Genomic DNA, 20,012 nt, shown 5'->3' on the forward strand with positions numbered 1-20,012 from the left:
TCGAGCTCTGAGGCATCTCTCCCGTAGACCTTCTATCTCATCCGTCCACCAGTAGGGGGATTTTTATTATCCTTTCTCTTCACGGTGGCCAACTTTGCTGCACTTTCCAGTGCTCTTCTCAGTTGGCCAAATTCAGAAATCTGTTCTTCATTTATCTTCCTCCGATAGTTATGTACCTCCGATAGGTACGTGGTTTTGTTGAAATAAATTTCCGTGTGTCCTATCGGCCGCCTTATTCCCCCTCTAACCTTTATTGCTTATTGTATATACCGGTGGTAGGTAAAAAGCTGATCGTCAAGGACATCCCAGCCGTGCACTCTCCTGGATAGCCCTTCACTCGCGAACGTAATATCAATGTGTGTTCGGCTGACCCCCCTTACGAATGTTGGTTTGTTATTATTTAGTACTTGGAGGCCAGTCTGGGGCTATCCATTCATTCCATATTTCCCCCTTTCTGTCGTTTCTGGGGGCACCCCACAAACCTCGATTTCGCGTTAATGTCCCCGGCGATCAGCACTTCTTTTTCGTTCGTGGCGGCGCTCATTATTTCATCTACGATTGCTTTGTATCTTATCATAGGGATATTTGGGGACACGTATTATGCCCGATTGCTTTGTATCTTATCATAGGGATATTTGGGGACACGTATTATGCCAGCAGGCTGAAATCCCTCAGTTTGATCAGGATATGATTTCCTCCCCTGACAATACCACGCACCCCCCAAACCCTTATTTCTAAAGAGCACCGCCACATCCTTCCCATTATCCTGGACCCAACCACCGGCTGATGTTATTTTTTTGTTTGGTTCCGGGACGATGAGCAGGTCTATTTCTAGCTTGCAGGCTTTTGCGTGGACAAGGTCATGTGCCCTGCCCACGTTCACCTGCAATATCCGTATACCAGGTTGATCCTTGAGGTCCACTTTGGTTCAGTTCCCAGAGGTCGTTTCTGCGTCGGATTCACGTCTTTCGAAAAAGTTAAAAAGCATAAAAGCTAAAATAAATAAATAAATTAATATAAATAAAATAAATAGATACGGTATATAGATAAACTATGTAAAAGTAAAAGAATTCAATAAATAAAAGTGGTTTAGTAAAATTGAAATAATAAAATAAAATAAATAAAATAGATAAAATAAATAAAATAAATTTTGTAGATATAAAATAACACCTAGGCGGGTATATGGGCCCACCTTCGTTTTCCAAGAAGTTTATTTTATATTTGGTTGGCGTTTTTTAGGGGTTCCCCTCTCCTCCCCTGCCATATACAGCTGGTTCCTAAAAAAACTGATACGACTCTTAAAGCGTATTTTGTAGAAAATTGAGCAGTGTATTTTGAAGGATAAATACTTATTATTTACATACTGTCACTGCTAAATCTTAAAATTTGTCAGATAACTTATTCTGTTCAACCTCAAAAAATGGCTCCACATGCTAGCAAAGAACTAAAAGCAAGAATTGTAACGAAATTAGAAGATGCTTGGTCACTATCTGCCGTAGCGAACTATTTTAACGTAAGCAAAACAATAGTTTTTAATATTAATAAAATATGAAAAGAACAAGAAACTCTCTAAAGAAAGCAAGGATCTGGAAGAACAAAAATATCTACCGCTCATAAAGATCGTACGCTTTTGGAGAGATTAGAAGAGAATCCTTTTGAAGATGCGAAAACTGCAAGAATCATGTCACAGTTTCCGGGAAGAAAGACAACAACTTGGGGCAGAATTAAAGCATCGCATCTTAGGTACCGAACTGCAGCAAAAATTACTTGTTTATGAATAATTATTACAATTTTTTACTTTTTTTTACTTAATAATTATTACAATTTATGAATTAACATATTATGTAATCAGTTGTTTGTTGTTTGTTTGTTTATTTTATTATTTGTCTGTCATAATAAATATAATATAATGTCAGAATGTAATATAATGTCAAATACACTGCTCAAAATGATCAAATCTTACTAAGAGTCGTATCAGTTTTTTTAGGAACCAGCTGTACAAGGGCTCGGTAGGACGGACAGGCCATCCTGTCCATCCTATGCCCTTCTTCTTTACACACCGAGCAGTATGATTTATTACCGCTCCCACGTCCTTTATTATATTTTCTACCCCCTTGTCCTTCGCATCCTTTTTTGTTACTATCAGACATGTTTTCTTCTCGACCGTTTCTAGTAACCCCCCTTGTTCCCACTTTGTTTTTATATATGCTTTGTCCTCCCATTTGCTATACTCATATTACATATACTCATGAAGGTTTTTTTTTCTCCCCCCATGTTTAGAGCCCTTTTAATTTTTTTCTGGCTCTTCTCTCTGTCTTTCTTGTTCCACTTTTAGCTTGCAGTGGTCGCATTTTACTTCTTGTTCTGTTTTTTCGGTTATACTGTCGTCTTCTTTTTTGTTGTTGGTGGATTTTATGACTCCTAACAGTTTTTTTAATTCCGTGTCCATCTCAACATTTTCCCTCTTTTCTTCGCTTAGGTTAGTGAATATCTCTATTAATTTTATATTTAACTCTTCGAGTTTCCTGTTTTTTTTTTGTTGTTTGGTTTCGTTGGGAAACTTAATACTCTCTTCGAGTCTCTCCCTCTTCAGATCATTTATTCTCTCTAGACTGTCCCCTTTCCTTTTCTTCTTATTTATGGTTTCATCATCAAGCAGGAAAGAGGCTAACACCCTCTCCTAAATATACAGTTACTGCGCACGCTAAATAATGACGTCACTGGCTTGATGAAGTTTAATTCGCGTGTACCTAACTTTTTTATTTGCGTACTCGTTAGCGTGTACATACCTAGACCTAGACACAGCGTTACTTAAAGTTAAAGTTAAGTTAAGGTGGCTGTGCCACAACTATGCCACACACATGCATATTAAGTGAATATTTTGGATAAATTGTATAAGTGCATATGCATTTATTAAAAGAGCATATTTTCAGATATATCGCGATATTACAAATATCTGAGGACACAAATAATGCAATTTAGCGAGGTAGGTAAAAATGTCCCTCGGAAATTGTCCTTATTGGTATTAAAATTGTCATAATTGTCATATTATAGCATAATGTGACAATATACCCTACTTACTTTCATACTTAGTCCTAAGCCTTTCTACCTTTAGGTGTAAGGCTAGTGGAGTTGAGTTTGGCATTGTAGTCTCCATGCTTTCCGATCTTGCGTTAGGTTTCTTGCATTTTCCAATGTCAATCCCTTCTTCTCGACTTCTTTCCTGATTTCATCTACCCACATAACTCTTGGTCTCCCTCTTTTGTTTTTCCCCTGCACTCTCGTTTCGAGCACTCGTTTTGTTAGCCTCTCGTTCGACATTCTACACACTTGCCCGAACCATCTAAGTTGTCCTTCTACTATTTTTTCATTGATTGGTTCTAGTTTTAGGTTTTGTCTAATTGTTTCGTTTCGTATTTTGTCTGTCCTCTTTCTGTTTGCTATTTTCCTCAGGAACCTCATTTCCATAGCATTGACTCTGGATTTTTGTCTCCCCGTCAATGTCCATGTCTCGCTGCTATACATGATTGTTGGTCTAACTACTGATTTAACGACTGCCGTTTTTACTTTTTCCGGTATCTCTTTTTTCCCAAAAAATGTTGTTTTCATAGTGTTAAATAAGCTTCCTGTTCGTCCCATTCTCTCGTTTATTTCCATGTCTTGTTTACCATTTGATTCGATTATTACTCTTAGGTATTTAAAATATTCCACTTGCTCTAGTTGTTTCCCGTCTAATTCTATTGCGTGTGTCTTCCTCGTATTTGAAATTATAATTGTTTTTGTTTTCTCTGTATTAATTTTCATATTTATGTTTGATAGTTCTTCTTCTAGGATTTCAAGATTGTTCTGTAAGTCTTCTCTGTTTTCTGCTATCAATACCATGTCGTCTGCAAATAATAGATCCGATAGTTGAGTCTGTTTCATTTGCCAGTATCCTAATGTTAGTTTTCTCATTCTTCTCTTGGCTTTCTTTATCGCTTCATCCAGTACCACATAGAATAGCAGTGGACTCAGCACGCATCCCTGTTTGACGCCTTGACTTGTAGAAAATTCTCTAGATTCCTCGTTATTGGTTCTTACTGTATTTGTATTATTTTTGTACATATCTTTTATTACTTCTATTATGTGTCTGTCGATTCCCCTTTCTGTTAGTGTCTTCCAAACTTCCTTTCTTCGGATTCTGTCAAACGCCTTTTCCAGGTCAATGAAGCACATATATATCTCTATTCTTCTTGATTACCTTCTCACTTACTTGTCTTAATGTGAATATTAGGTCTTGCGTGCTTCTGTCCTTCCTGAATCCACACTGTGTGTCTTCCATAGTTGTTTCTATTTGGGTTTTTATTCTTGTCTCTATTATTCTTGCGAATACCTTGCCAGGGATACTTGATATGGTGATACCTCGATAATTATTACAGTTTCTCTTGTCTCCCTTTTTGTGTATTGGTAATATAATGTCTTTCTTCCAGTCCTTTGGTAATTCTGCTCTATTTATGATATCATTCATTAGTTCTTTCATGCTATCCATTCCCTCTGTCCCCATGAATTTTATCATTTCCGGGGTAATATGATCCGGATAATAATTTATGAACCAGTTTTACTCTTTCTATTGCTTTCTCTAATTCCTCTCTTGTTATGGATTCCACTTGTTGTTCTTCATTCCTTTCTTGTATCTCCCCTATGTTGTCCTTGTCTACATGAGTTAGCTCTTTGAAATGTTCTCTCCATCTTTCCATTATTTGTTTTTCTTCTGTTAGTACGTTTCCATTCTTGTCTTTTATATTCGGCATAATGTGCTCTTTCTTTTGTCTGAGTTGTTTTAATGCACCGTAGAAGAGTTTTTGGTTTTCCCTATAATTTTTTGTCATTTTTTGTCCAAATCTCTCTCATGACCTTTCCTTTCCTGCTTTCACCGCTATTTAACCTCTTTCCGTTTTTCTTTATATGCTTCGTAATCTTCCGAGTGTTTTGTGCTTAGGTATCTCTTCCATTTGTCTTTTTTGTTCTTTATTTTCTCTCGTATTTCTTCCGTCGACCATTCTGTTCTCCTCATGTTAGTATTTGCTATTTTTGCTTTCCCGCAAGTTTCCTCAGCTGCTTTGATTATGCTGGTTTTTAGATATTCCCATTTTTTTTCTATATTTGTATTTTTTGCCCTACCTTTCAAAGTATTATATAATTTTTCTTGGAATTTCTTCTTATATATTTCCTCTTTTAATTTGTAACTTTTTATTTTTTCATTTACTACCTTTCTTCTCTTTTCTTCTTTTTCCTCTGTTGTTCTCATTCTCATTATTACTAGATGGTGGTCACTGCCAATTTTCGAGCGTCTTTTCACTTTCGTATCCTGTACTCTTTTCCATTTGTTGCTGCTTACCAAAAAGTAATCTGATTGATTTTTCGTTTCTGCTGTCTTGTACTCTCGTGTATTTGTGTACTTATTTATGTTTAAATTTTGTATTTGTTATAACTAGTTTGTTCTCCATACATATTTCTATTATTCTTTCACCATTTCTGTTTAGCATTTCTTCTCCTTCTTTTCCCATGCACTCCTTTATTCCGCTGTTGTTGTTTCCGACTCTACCGTTTAGATTTCCCATTACAATTATGTTTTCTTCCCCATTATCAATTTGCATTTGGAGCTCCTCGAAAAATTTATCTTTCTCTTCCTTTCTTGCATTTTCATTTACTCCGTAGGCTGTTATTATTGTCCATATTTCTTCGTCCATCAGTTTCATTTTCACCGATAATATTCTCTAATTAACATATGTTTCTTCTATAACGTGTTGTAGTCTATTCGGTGCAATTATTATCCCGACTCCTTCTTTTGCTCTCTCTTTTGTATCCGCTCCTACCCAAAGTAACCAATATCCTTTGTGTATTTTCTTAAGACCTTTTCCTTTCATCTTCGTTTCTGTTATTCCTAGTATTTCTATTTTTTGTCTTATCATATCTTTTACCAGTTCTTCCTCTTTTCCATTGATGCTTCTCACATTCCATGTTCCCATTTTTATCTCTCCTTTTTTTCCAATATACCCTAATGGACAGTAATGCGCCTATAGTATTAGATATTTATTTCTTCTCATCACATGTCCCATTTATCTCTAGTTTTCTGCTCTTGATTATTTTTAGAAGTACTTCTCTTTCCTTCCTGCATACGTCTCATTACCTCTATGTTGGTTATTCTACATCCACATCTCGAATGACTCCAGTCTCCTTATGTCAATTTTCTTCCACGCTTCCATCCCGTAGTATAATACGGATAGCACATAGCACCTCAGCAGTCGTATTTTTAACTAAAGGTTTAAGTCTCTACGACAGAGATATTTTAAGTCTCTACAGCAAATTTTGTTAAAAGAAAAATGACAGACATCATAAAATAATTCAAAAAATAATCTTATTAACATGGGGAATTGTGAAGATTATTTCATTCATTGGAGATTCTGACCAATAGAAAGCTACAGAAATCTGAATTAAATCGATAATTTTTGATAATTTCCCGTCATCAAGTATATTACGTCAGATGCCCTTCGTTGCTACGAAAAAATACATTCAGTGACATTATAATGACAATTAATGTTTTAAAAATTATAAAAGGGATGACTTTCAACCGTCAAATTAATATTTATAACAACTGTTTGTTTAATTCTACTAATTTGTACTTTCATATATAAATTACAATAAAGTTTTGGTTTTGAACAGTTTTATTCATGAAATAATCGCAACAAATTGCACGCGATCTCTAAAATTAATACAGAATTTTAGAGCTCTTGTATGTGCAATTACTACTGATTGTTTCATTCATAGGAGATTCTGACCAATAGAAAGCTACAGAAATCTGAATTTAATCGATAATTTTTGATAATTGCCCGTCGTTAAGTATATTACGTCAGATGCCCTTCGTTGCTACGAGAAAATACATTCAGTGACATTAATGACGATTAATGTTTTAAAAATTATAAAAGTGATGACTTTCAATGGTCAAATATTTATAAAAACTTTGTGTTTGATTGTACTAATTTGTACTTACATAAATAAATTACAATAAAATTTTGGTTTTGAACAGTTTTATTCATGAAATAATCGCAACAAATTGCACTCGAACTCTAAAATTAATATAGAATTTTAGAGCTCTTGTGCAATTACTACTGAAAATTTTTTGCTCAATTAGAAATCCAATGAAATCAATTAATTTGTGGTCATCTGATTGAATACAACCAATAAAACCAACATTATACTGAAAACAGATCCCATGGGCTGTTTTCACTCAATCATGTAGCTATGGATACCTACATTTCGTTTCATTTCGATTTTGACATTTCAAATACCTATTCAATATTTCAAAATGTCACGATTTGGTTGTAATACTGATGAGAATATTAATGAAATTATCGAATCAAATATACCAAAGAATACTGTTTACAGTAAAAAATTTTCTATCCGAATAACCCTCGAACATTGATAAATGCTCAAAAATTTTTAACAACTTTCTCAAGCTTGTTGCTTACAGGCAACAGACCTCCGCCTACGGCGTCGGTCTGTTTCCAAGCAACAAGCTTTCGAAATCTGTTATAAAATTTTTTCGAACAATTATCAATGTCCTTGGGTTATTACTACTGACAACGAAAATGTTCGGTGTGGAAATAAGTGCGTATGCGGAAAACTGATTTAAGAAGACATGTAAAAAGTTCGCAGGAGGCAACCCAAATGTCACGGCGCAAAGTAGTGGGTCAGGATCTAGAATCGAGTTCAAATCAGAGTGTCAGTGTGACCATAGAGGTATATATTAACATAGAGGGAGCCTACCTTCCGCGCTTCCTGACGACAAGATCTCATGGACTGGTTTGCTGCATCTCTTTCTAATACATTGTATCGAAAATCTATGATGACATTCAGTGTGAATATAGGCACGGAAGAGGAGGACAACTGTAGCAGCTTACTATGCGTAAGAGTTAAACGGCAAACGGCGTAATCCAAATAAAAAAGATGGTGTCGTCACTTCGCTCTGAATGACACTCTCTATGCTAATATATAACTCTATGAGTGTGACTGACACACACTAGTGACAATGTGACAATCAATGACAGACAGTGGCGTCAGGGTTACCATGTCTAGGGATTTTCCCCGAATCTAGGGATTTTTTGAAGCTTTTGGAGCTCTGGAGGGATTTTTTTTGAAATCTAGGGATTTATTAAACTGTGCTGCCGCCATTTTTTGTTGTTATTAAATATCTTTTTGTTCAAATATTATTATTATTTTCATTATTTATTGTTCCCTGACATAAATATTCCTAAGTAAACATTAAAACATTACCTAATCAATGATTAAAGTGGATTAAACACAGTGTTTAATAGGTTATAAATTAAATTGACAGCTGTCATCTGTCAATTTCTTCTTTTTTAGGTAAAATTAATACGATTTAGGGATTTCTAGGGGAAATTGGAGCTCCCGTCTAGGGATATTCTGAAATTTCATCTGGCAACCCTGAGTGGCGTGGCAGAGAGTACAGAGTGAGGTTGTAGGCACTTTCTGTGTTTTTCTGTATTGTGTAGTTAAATTATGAGTTATACGCTAGCAAATTCAATAATTTTAGAGATAACTTAAAAAATGAATACTTTGGGGCTTAGTATGATATTGAAAATGGGTTGTATCTGTGCAAAAGAAAACTTAAGTATAAACGGAATAAGATATGTGGTATTAGAACGCTTAGGAGAAGGGTAAACCAATAAAACATGAACATCTGGATATTAAAAACATCTTTTATTTATGTATTTTAGGGGATTTTCCTGTGTAGATCTGGTAGAAAATAGTACAACGAAAAAGAAATACGCTCTAAAAAGAATAACATGCCACAGTATAGAAGATCAGAAAATAGCAATGCAGGAAATAAATTATTACAAAAAACTTAGGCACCCTAATATTATAGAACTTGTGGATTCCACTTTTAAAGGTAAACAAAATATATAAGACTTGTATGGATTTTTTTGTGAGGCATAATATTATGTTTCTAATTAAACTAAATTCCAGGATCTGCAGATATTGTGGTACATGCTACATCAGAAGCATTTCTAGTACTCCCTTACTACAAAAGAGGTACTTTACATGATTACCTCACTTTAAGATCTTTTAATAAAAATTATTTAGATGTTAAGGATGTCTCGAGAATATTTTTTGAAATTTGTCAAGCTTTAAAATTCCTTCATGATTTTACACCAGATCCCATAGCTCACAGAGATATAAAAACTGCTAATATATGTTTAACAGAACATATGGATCCTATTCTGATGGATTTAGGTAATATTTGATTGTACTCTCTGGCCCAATTTACTTTGTATTTGATATTTAGATGCATACTGGCGTTCAGTTTAACCGAATTTTCTGAATTTTATTTTGGTAAAGTATTGCCAAGTTAAAAAACTGCACATAGTGTACATTTGTTTCCTATCTCGCTTATGAGTTCCACAGTCTCTATTCTCTTTGTATGCATCTCAAATACAAAGTGAATTTTGTCAGACAGTAGTTGTTTTAAAATATTTGTAATTAATATAGGAAGTATTCTAATTGTAGGATCTTGCGCTCCAGCGAAAGTTCAAGTTTGTGGAGCTCAAGATGCACAAAAATTGCAAGATTTGGCTGCTGAAAGATGTTCTATGACATACAGAGCTCCTGAACTATTCCATGTTGAGAGCTACTGTGTAATTGATCAGAGAGTTGATATTTGGGTAAGATATATATTTAACAGGTACTTGGTAAATAATGTTGCTATTGGTTATACAGGGTGTTCAGAAACTCTACCGACAAAGGAAGACAGTAGATTCCTCAGATAATTTTAAAACAATTTAACCAAATTTACCTAGTCCGAAAATGCTTCCTAAGGGAGCTATAGCTCTTTGAAGATGCCATCTTTTAACTAGTTTTTCTTAAATACCTCCAGAACTCTTCTAGTTAGAAAAACGAAAACTGATACACATCTTTATCTTCCAGAGATAAATCGATTCCATCTATTGTGAATTTCTTGTACCAGTCATAAGCATCCGTTTTGGGTGGGGCAACAGTTATTTTATCACATAACTTTTTTGTCTTTACCTTTTAAGCATTTTTGATACTGGATTATTAAATTGTAAGGTATTCTAGTACTAAAAGGTACTCTTGCTTAAGTTGGTAGGACACACCGTTTTCTAGAAAAATCGATTTGAAAACTTTTCGTTTCCTGATATTGAAAAAAATTTTCAAAAAAATGGTGTATTTTTCCAACTTAAAAGCAAGAGTAACTTTTAGTGCTAGAATACCTCATAATTTAATAATGTAGTGTCAAAAATTCTTAAAAGACAAAAATGTTATGCGATAAAATAACTGTTGACCTACCCAAAATGGACGCATACGACCGGTACTAGAAATTCGCAATTAATGAAATCGCTTCATCTCTGGAATATAAATAAAACTACCAGTTTTCCGTTTTTCTAAATAGTTTTTTTTTTAATTTTTTTTGATATTCAAAAACAAAAACTTTTCAAATCGATTTTTCTAGAAAATGGTGTATCCTATAGTACTATAATACCTTACATTTTAATAATCCAGACTCAAAAATGCTTAAACATTAAAAACAAAAAAGTTATGTGATAATATAACTGTTGCCCTACCCAAAAAGGACACCTATGACGTTACTAAAAATTTGTATTGGATGGAATCGATTTATCTTTGGAAGATAAATAAGTGTACCAATTTTCGTTTTCCTAAATAGAAACATCCTAGAGATATTTAAGAAAAACTAATTACAAGACGCCATCTTCAAATAGCTCTAGCTCCTTTAGTACACATTTTCGGACTAGGTGAATTGGGTTAAATTGTCTTAAAATTATCTGAGGAATATCCTGTCTTCGTCTGTCAGTAGAGTTTCTGGACACCCTGTATAGTAAACAAATGATATTGGAGCCCTGCTATAAGGATATATCTGCTACAATAGTATATTATGGAGAATAAGGTTCAACAAGTTGTATCAATATTACAAATAACCCTCTATAGCAAATTATGCAAAAATACAAAGATTGTGTTAAGCAGCTCACCTTATATAAATGGATAATGACAGAACATGTCGACCAATGCTTAGTGGAACTATATGCCAGGGAAATAAGGCAAAAATATACCATGTTCGGGACACTTAAGCAGCCAGGTTGCAAATAGGTTTTTTGGGTACTTTATACCTAATAGATTATAAATACAAAAGTGCCCGTCACAGTTCAGACAAGAATTTTAGTTATTAGCAAATAAGTGTCAAAAGGGGCAGTTTTTTTGTTTAAATCGCTACAGGTAAAAATAAGGTAATTAAATATCTTATTTATAGTATGCTTCTTTTAGTAGAGAGCAAAGGTTTAAAATGGCAGTTTTTGAATTTTGGTCAGATCATTTGTTGTTTCAGAAATTGTAAAATAAAACTAAAATATCGAAAATAAAAAATTTGCTATAACTTTTGCGAAAACGACCTTAAGACTTTCATATTGCACAAAAAGTTGAGTCAAACAGTGCCTATAATGCACAAAAAATTTCAAGACGATTCGTCCATTAGCTTAAATTTTATTCAATTTGTTTATCCCAAAGTGTTATCCCAGAAAATAATAATGATATAGCAATTCTGTGGAAACCACATGAAAGAATAATAGTTATATTTTCAACGTATTTAAAAAAATCATTAAAAAGTCATTTTTATGATTCCGAAAACATTTTACTAGAGTCATTTTTGACTTATAAACAATTTGAATAACTTTGTTAATATTGACTGTAGACTAAAACTACTTTGGGATTTGTAAAGCTAGTATTTTTACACGGATTTAAAAAAAAAACTCTTCACCTAGGTTAATTACGGTCAAAGTTAGCCACTTTTTTTATATAATTCACAGATACTTTGTTTATAACAATTAAGCAACTTTACTAGAGCCATTTTGAATTTCAAGATATACAATTTATGTGTAAAAGTTTGAGTAAACTTTTTTGAACTTTAACAGAGTGGCTAATAAAGCTTTAAAAATGACGTCCCAACGAAATTGATTCTTCAAACATATGCTGCGATTAATATCTCAGGAGCTTGTTGATGGATTTGATCATAATTTTTTTAATTTATATGTAATCGTAGTCTTGGGGAGCGTTCAAGTATTACGTAACGCGATTTTTGAAGATTTTTGACCGCTCCGCCCCCCCCCCCAATCCTGCGTTACGTAATACTTGAACGTCTCCTTGTAGAGTACGTAATGACACAAATCCCCACCTAACATTGCAAAATGTTATGGGAACCGCCCTTATCACTCAGGGTTATGAAAAATAGATTACGGCCGATTCTAAGACCTACCGAATATACATATATAATTTCATAAAAATCGGTCAAGCGGTCTACGAGGAGCATGGCAACTAACACAGATTTTACCATCTTATCCCGCTATAGCCTTTCGTGTTGTTAGCTTATGACTGTCAGGAAATATTCAAGAACAAATAAAATAAAAGTTTACCTTTGACACCCTGTATTTCAGTTATTATCAACTTTCGTACTAAAGTAAGTTAGCTTAAATCGACCTATTTTAAGCTCAGGAATATAAGTGGGCGCTCACAACGAGTGGGCGCCCCGCTCCCTAGTATCGCTCGTACCATAATATCGATCGTCAGGTAAAATAAAATGCATTATGTTAAATGCGAGCGTTCACGAAAATGAAGAGAAGGATACTCTGCTCTAGGCGAGAATACCATCCGATGGTCTCCGTTATGAACGCACCTTACGGTTAAGCTATGGCCCATTCTTTACCAAACACCCTGTATATACCAATTAGAGGTAGATTGTCCAGTAGCTGGATAATGCTGACATTTGAATGACAATCGAATTTGTTTCTGTCATGTCCTGCCTAAGTGTTTCCCCAGGTCTTCGTTGGTCCGCCTCTCCTACTCCTTTCATGAACCCGAAGGTCTACAACTTTGTATATTTGGTGATTAACGTATCGACATTGAACATAATCAAATCATCTTAACCTATCCTTTTCCGAATGTACTCATTCTTAAGTTTATCCTTTTTGTCACTCCACTCATCCAACTAAGCATTCTTATTTTCGTCATGTGTAGTTATTGGTCTCTTTCTTTTTAACTGCCAAACATTCAGTTCCATACATCGTAGCTGGTCTTATGGCTGTTTTATAGAATTTTCCCTTCAGCTTCACTGGAACTTTTTTTGTCACACAACGTACCACTTGCTTTCTTCCACTTCATCCATCCAACCCTAATTCTATTGCATGCATCTCCATCCATTTCCCCATTACTGTGTGATACTGATCCTAGGTACTTAAAATTATTACTTTTCACAATTATTTCACCATCTAAAGATATCATTTTATTTGTAGTAAGTCCATATTTAAATGAACGGTTCAAACAGCCCGTTTCTGTCCTATTAAATTTTAAACCTTTTTCCTCAAGACCTTGTCTCCATTGTTCTAATTTTTGTTTTGCCACTTTCTATATTTCCTACTAACACTACATCATCAGCATTTAAGCACTACAGTCACCCTGTAGTTTTTACTGTTATCTGATTCAGAACTAGTGAGAATAAATAAAGACTAAGCACTGAGCCTTGTTGCTATCCTACTTTCACATTAATTTATCAATCTCTCCCACACTCCCCCTGTAGTATAATATGAACACTCTATATAAAAGATATTTTAAATAAGATGTTATTAACCTTTAGGGTATTGAACAGAGATATAAAAACAATATCAGTGTATAGTTTTGTATTACATGTTTAATATGCGTGAACTTGAACTAAGTATATTTGTTATTATTTAGATCTATAAAATACGCTGAGGAATCAGTATTGGGATATATAGTTAGAGAGTAGTAACTATGTAGGTGTTGGCCGATGTGTTATGAATCATTGTTATTATTGTTTACAATTGCTGTCTGTTACTCCGCTAAATAAAAGTATAATGTTAGCAGATTAATTCGTATTTATTCTATTTAATTAATTTGGACCAGAAGACATTAACAACACACGTATTTATGACACCCCTGTCCTAGCACTAATTGTTACTCCATCATGCTTGTTCCTCACAATCTTTACATATTCACTGGAGACTCATTTCTTATTGAGTGCTCACCACAGAATCTCTCAACGAACTCTAGAAATTCTGTAGTGGGCGCTCTAAATGAATACCATATGAGTGTTTGTTTCTTTATTCCTGTATTTTACCATCAATTACCTTATACTGAAAATTGCATGCCTTTATCAGAAGCCAACCTGATTATCAGGTACTTCAGTTTCTTGACATATCCTGTATATGAGTTACTCTCCTCTCTCATATTTTCATGGTGTGACGAAATAGTTTTATGACCCTGTAGTTTTACATTGTTGTTTATCTGCTTCGTTTTTTGTAAACATGTACTAATATACTGCTTCTTCATTCGTCTGGAATTTGTCCATAATTCTATTAAATAAACCTGTTAGCCAACGTATTCCTGTCTCTCCTAATCCTCTCCACACTTCCCCAGGAATATCATCTGGTCAAACTGCCTTACCTTTCTTTATCCCGTATCCCGCCACTAGAAGGCACATACTTGATTTGGGATAGTCTTAATATTATTTGGAATAAGTCATTTAAATGAGTTTTAAGATTCTCTCTTTTTTAACATGTGCTTCTCAGAGATGCACATGTATAGATCTTCAAACGCTATTAGATATATTTTTCATAACAAGACCAAGACATTGAGGGTCATTAAGTTTTGTCTTCTACATGTTTGTAATTGCTCATAGGTTGACTTCAATTTTGTAATATTTGTTATATTCTTCAATACCATCCCCTAAAGAAGACGGAAATGTATCCACAATAATGAAGCATTTTTCTGCTTTGTTTATTTTTGAATAAACAATAAATTTACATGACAGAGATTCAGATATAGAACACTTCCTTGTGACATTCCAACTTTTATTTGTTTCATTTCTAAATGGATTTAAAATATATTATGTCTGTATTAAAGCTATATTTCCAGATTATCTGCACTGATATTCAAGTAATACTTTTACCATTAACAACTTTTAACATTCCTTTCTTTGAATCTGAGTTTGCTTTATGAAACCACTTTTTAAATTATATTTAAAACAATTCTCAATTTTCACACATGTATTTGTTAATTTTCAGAGTTTGGGTTGTGTGTTGTATGCGATGTTGTACTTCAAATCCCCCTATGATATTGTGTATGAGAAAGGGGATTCTGTAAATTTGGCTGTGATATCAGGAACTATTTCCTTTCCACAAGACGCACATTTTAGTGAAGTAAGTATCAAATAACTTGTATTCTTTTTAACAACGATATCTGATAATAGGTGCAAATTTGATAACTTGGAACAACATCCTAAGTAGTGTCTATTAAATAACGAGACTGACACTTTTACAAAGATTAGTCCACAGATTTAACATAAGAGCAAAATAATTCAATATGACAATTTCATCTCAGAAAACTGAAACAATAGTAATCAATAAAGAACCACTCAGATGTAAAATACAGATTGATGGTATCGGTATTGAACAAGTAAAGGAAATAAAATACCTTGGAATTACATTCTCAAGCTACAGAGACCTGGACATAGAAGTGAGAAATCAATTGCAAGTTACAAGAAGCGTATAGATTGGCAGGATGTCTTACACTATATGGCGAAACCGATATATTAAACTGAGATGAAGTCAAGAATTTATAAAGTCAGTGTAAAGTGTAAGACCAATAATGACATATGCATCAGGAAAAAGACTCGATACAGCCACAACACAAAGACTACTGGAAATAGCAGAGATGAGAGTTCTGAAAAGAATTACAGGAAATACACTGAGAGATTGAAAGAGGAGTGAAGATATTAGAAGACAATGTTAACATACAGAATACAGTGTATAAACGAATAGACACTAAATAGACAAAAAGAATGGAATAACCACATAAGCAGAATGGGGGAGAAATGTGTGATCAAAATAGCAAAAGATAAATCACCAATTGGTAGAAGAAATATCGGCCGGCTGTGCAAAATATGTAGTAACAACTGTAGTAAGAGGAAGAAGAAGAAGACACTTTTACAGAAAAAGTTCTGCGGGTTGCAGTCATTAAGTGCGAAGCGTTATCATTTAAATGCGGTATCCTTTTGACAAACTTACCTGTAGTATTAAGAGTTGATTTTTTTATTTACCAGAAAAATGTTTAATGTAACAATATGTAATAGTAATGTAATGTAAAAATATTGTAACAAATTGTCATAAAATTTTATATTAAATCAGGGAAAACTACTGTTGAAACATATTTAATAGGTATATGGCAGTAATTTATTGAAAGAAATATATGGCAATGAATGTTTGTCATGTAGACATATTTCGCAAGTGTTTCAAAGGTTTTTGTATAAAATATCAAAAAATCAATAATCTAATTCGATTTTACCATCAAATGACCAAATAACGTGTTGCAATCTGGCCAGTATAGTCCAAGTAATGAAGCTTAAATTAGGACAAAACCTCGCAATTTTTACAGAATGGATCGATTTGCTTGAAAATTTGAGAATAAGTAGTGGATAGTCCAAGGATCAAAATCTATATGAGGCCGAAAGGCGCTTTAACCATGGGGCTGGTTGCCACCCCATGTCGGGGGTGGAAAGTTTTTATTTTATTTTGACCGCTAAAGTTGTTAAAAACATTCATTCTAAGCAAAAAACGTTCTATACATTTTTTTGATAAAATTAATAGTTTTCGATTTATTCGCTATCGAAAGTCTTAGTTTTATAGCGAAAAAAATCAATGTTTTTAATCAGTTTTCTGCTAATAACTCAAAAAGTTTTCGTTTTATCAAAAGAACTTTGCTTAACAAAAATGTACCTTTAAAAAAAAATAAACAAAACGGTTTTTTTTTTCAATTTTCTTTAAGACCAATAGTAATCGAGCTATACTTTATTATATGTTAGCTCTTCTTCGTCAAATGCTAAATATTGTATTTTCAAAGTCAAAAGGCGAGAAAACTGTGCATTTTTCGAGGATAACATGTTTATACTAATTTAAAGTATTTAGAAATATCTATTTTCTGAAATATAAAAGTAGTCTCTAGCTCAAAAATTAAGTGACTTATAATAAAAAGAATGGCAGCCCATATTTTTTTCAGCGAAAAAGTGTTCGGAAACTTCACCCTACTCACCACCCTAATTAAAATTAGTCATTGACCTTATTTGGTCTTCTTTATTTATGTATTGTTAATAGGTTCTAGAGGTTTGACCGGCTTATAATAATTAGTTTTTAAATAAATGGAGTTAAAAGCGAATAAATAATTTTTGTAGTTTGGCAAAAAAATGCCCTTTTCTTCATAATAGAAAGATTATCATCAGATATACGAAAAAATATTTCAATATACAATTGTAGATTATTTAATTTCCAAGAAAACGGTGTAAAAAAACTTTTATGCGGTAAAAATTGAGTGAACTATTAACAATTAAAACTTATAATAACATGCAAAAACCACATTTACCAACCTTTTCAAACTCACCTCTTTTTGCGACTGAGAATTTAAAAGGATTTAATATTAATATCCTTATAGACCTTATAAAAACCTACAAAATTATTTTTTAACAAACCTTCTAGGATAAAAAATAAAAAAGATACGGTTAAAAAATCAATATATTTTTTTGAAAAAAAAAAAGGAGAATTCCAATTGGAAGCATAATAATGTAAGTTAGCGATGTTTTTAGTCATTGGCCGTATCTATTCTTCTTTATTTATGCATTATTAATAGATTTCAGAAGTTTGACTGGCTTAGAATGATTAGTTTTTAAAAAATTGGAGTTAAAAACGAATAACGAATTTTTGTAGTTTTGTAAAAAACGCCATTTTCTTCAGAATAGAGAGATTAACATCAGAGATACGAAAAAATGTTTAAATATGAAATTGTAGGTTATTTAATTCTTGAGAATTTGGTTTATAAAACTTTTTTCTACGACAAAAATTGAGTAAATCATAAATGAGTATAATATCGAAAAACATTGATTTTTTCGATATAAAACTAACACTTTCGATAGCGAATAAATCGAAAACTATTAATTCTATCAAAAAAATGTATAGAACATTTTTTGCTTAAAATGAATGTTTTTATCAACTTTTGCGGTCAAAATATAATAAAAAATTTCCACCCCCTAGATGGGGTGGCAACCACCCCCATGGTAAAAGCGCCTTTTGGCATCATATAGATTTTGATCCTTGGACCATCCACTACTTATTTTCAAATTTTCAAGCAAATCGATCCATTCTGTAAAAATTGCGAGGTGAAAAGCTCGAGTTCCTGGACTAGTAATTACAAACGCAGTTGAGACAATATGTCTCACAGATAAAGATGAAGAAAGAATAATGGGTAATACTGAGATGGCTGGGACACATAGAGGTAAGGAAAAACAACATACTGATTAAGAAAGACACCAGATGGAAGCTAGAAACTGAAAGACCGGGAAAAACCTAGAGAGATGGGAAGACCAGTCATGTGATATATTAAAATCCTAAAAGTGAGAAACTGTAGGAACCTATGCACAGATCGAAATGAGTGGAAGAAACTTATAATGAAAGCAAAGTCATACAACAAACTTCGGCAATACAGAAGAAGAATTCGGAATGATGCACTGCGATAAGCCAGTGAAAAGAGCTCTAAGTAAGAGCAGCAAGAGTCAAAGGCCTCGATGATAATGACTGAACGTATGTTGAAATTGTGGACAAAAAATAATAAGAAAATAACCAAGTGGACATGTCTACTCGTATACCAAATAAATGGAGAATAGAAAAGTAAATTTGTAAAATATTTAAAAACAAACAGGAACTGTAATAAACAACTACTTTAATGGGATGAAACAGCCTAAGTTATTCAACTTCTATAAACATAAAAATATACTAGATATATCATATTTTTAATAAAGAATTTTGGAATTTTAAGATGTGGTTTAGTAATTTTTTAAATTTTTTAGGATGTTCACGATTTAATCCGCTTTATTTTGAAAGTAAATCCATCCGAAAGACCCTTCATTGATGATGTTATTGAAAAAACCAAAGACTTAAAGAACAAATTAGATAATATAGTATAGTTTTATTATTTAATATACAAATAAAATTTATATAATAATAGAGTTATGCCTAAACATTTTAATAAAAATATTACGAATATACATAATTGTATTATTCTATTTTGATCCTGTATAAAATCAGTTCCCTTTGTCCATTCTTGTCAGGATCAACGTGTTGGAAAGGGGGTGATGTGGAAGATTTAATTATTTATGTATGTTAAAAAATGTGTTTATATCACAACTTAACTCATATAATTAATAAACACTGAAACGAGATTAAATATAAAATAAACGGTTTCGTTTTGATTCAAATCGAGTCTCTTGCCATCCTCTGACACCGTGTTTCTGGGTTTACCCGTTATCAAAGAGGCTTTACAAGAAGACTGATTTGAATCAAGACGCACTGAGAGGTTGGTGTAAATATTCAAATATGTACACCGGAGCACAGAATAAATAATCACTCAGAAGCGAATCTGACTGTCGTTTCCATTGATTTTGTTGGGACCGAAATATTTGACCTCGTGCACCAGTTACAGAATAGAACTTGATGTTCTAAGGAATAGACCATTCCAAATTAGGTAATATTTTTGACAAGTAGTTATTAATTAAATATGAAATATAAAAATTAACTATAAAATATAAAATAAAACATATATAAATATCAAATTTAACTATAAACAACTGTCACGTCAGTCGCAAAAGTGAGGTTGCACCAGTTACGTGGACACATGAGCATGAAAATTATGTTACCGTTTTCGGCAGGAGTTTCGCTTCTGTTTGGTTATTTATTCTGTGACCGGAGTATGGTTAGACTGACCTCTAACGGGGAACGATGAAATGAATGTCGACAACAATTCAACGAGATTAAATATTAGTAGGAGTGCTAGTGAACCCTCCGAGTAACGGTCTTCCTGTAAGGCTAAAAATT

At 33.2% G+C, this 20,012-nt stretch overlaps 1 protein-coding gene across 1 annotated transcript; it reads left to right on the forward strand.

Moving 5' to 3' along the window:
* The first annotated feature begins 8,480 nt into the window (after positions 1-8,480).
* Positions 8,481-19,191, forward strand: LOC114339636 (serine/threonine-protein kinase 16). The gene is made up of 6 exons (XM_050646931.1): positions 8,481-8,717; positions 8,778-8,950; positions 9,028-9,294; positions 9,568-9,722; positions 15,162-15,296; positions 18,989-19,191. Exons 1-6 carry the CDS (start codon positions 8,608-8,610, stop codon positions 19,103-19,105), a joined length of 957 nt encoding a protein of 318 aa, XP_050502888.1. The 5' UTR covers positions 8,481-8,607; the 3' UTR covers positions 19,106-19,191.
* Positions 19,192-20,012: the final 821 nt, after the last annotated feature.

Source organism: Diabrotica virgifera, chromosome 3 (assembly GCF_917563875.1).
Source record: "Diabrotica virgifera virgifera chromosome 3, PGI_DIABVI_V3a".
NCBI lineage: Eukaryota > Metazoa > Arthropoda > Insecta > Coleoptera > Chrysomelidae > Diabrotica > Diabrotica virgifera.

What these genes read in the sequence shown, in the direction of transcription:
- LOC114339636 (XM_050646931.1), top strand. Translation starts at nt 8,608, where the DNA reads ATGAATACTTTGGGGCTTAGTATGATATTGAAAATGGGTTGTATCTGT. An exon ending in TTAGAACGCTTAGGAGAAGG is followed by an intron (nt 8,718 to 8,777) that starts GTAAACCAATAA and finishes TATGTATTTTAG; the next exon opens with GGGATTTTCCTGTGTAGATC. An exon ending in TCCTATTCTGATGGATTTAG is followed by an intron (nt 9,295 to 9,567) that starts GTAATATTTGAT and finishes TTCTAATTGTAG; the next exon opens with GATCTTGCGCTCCAGCGAAA.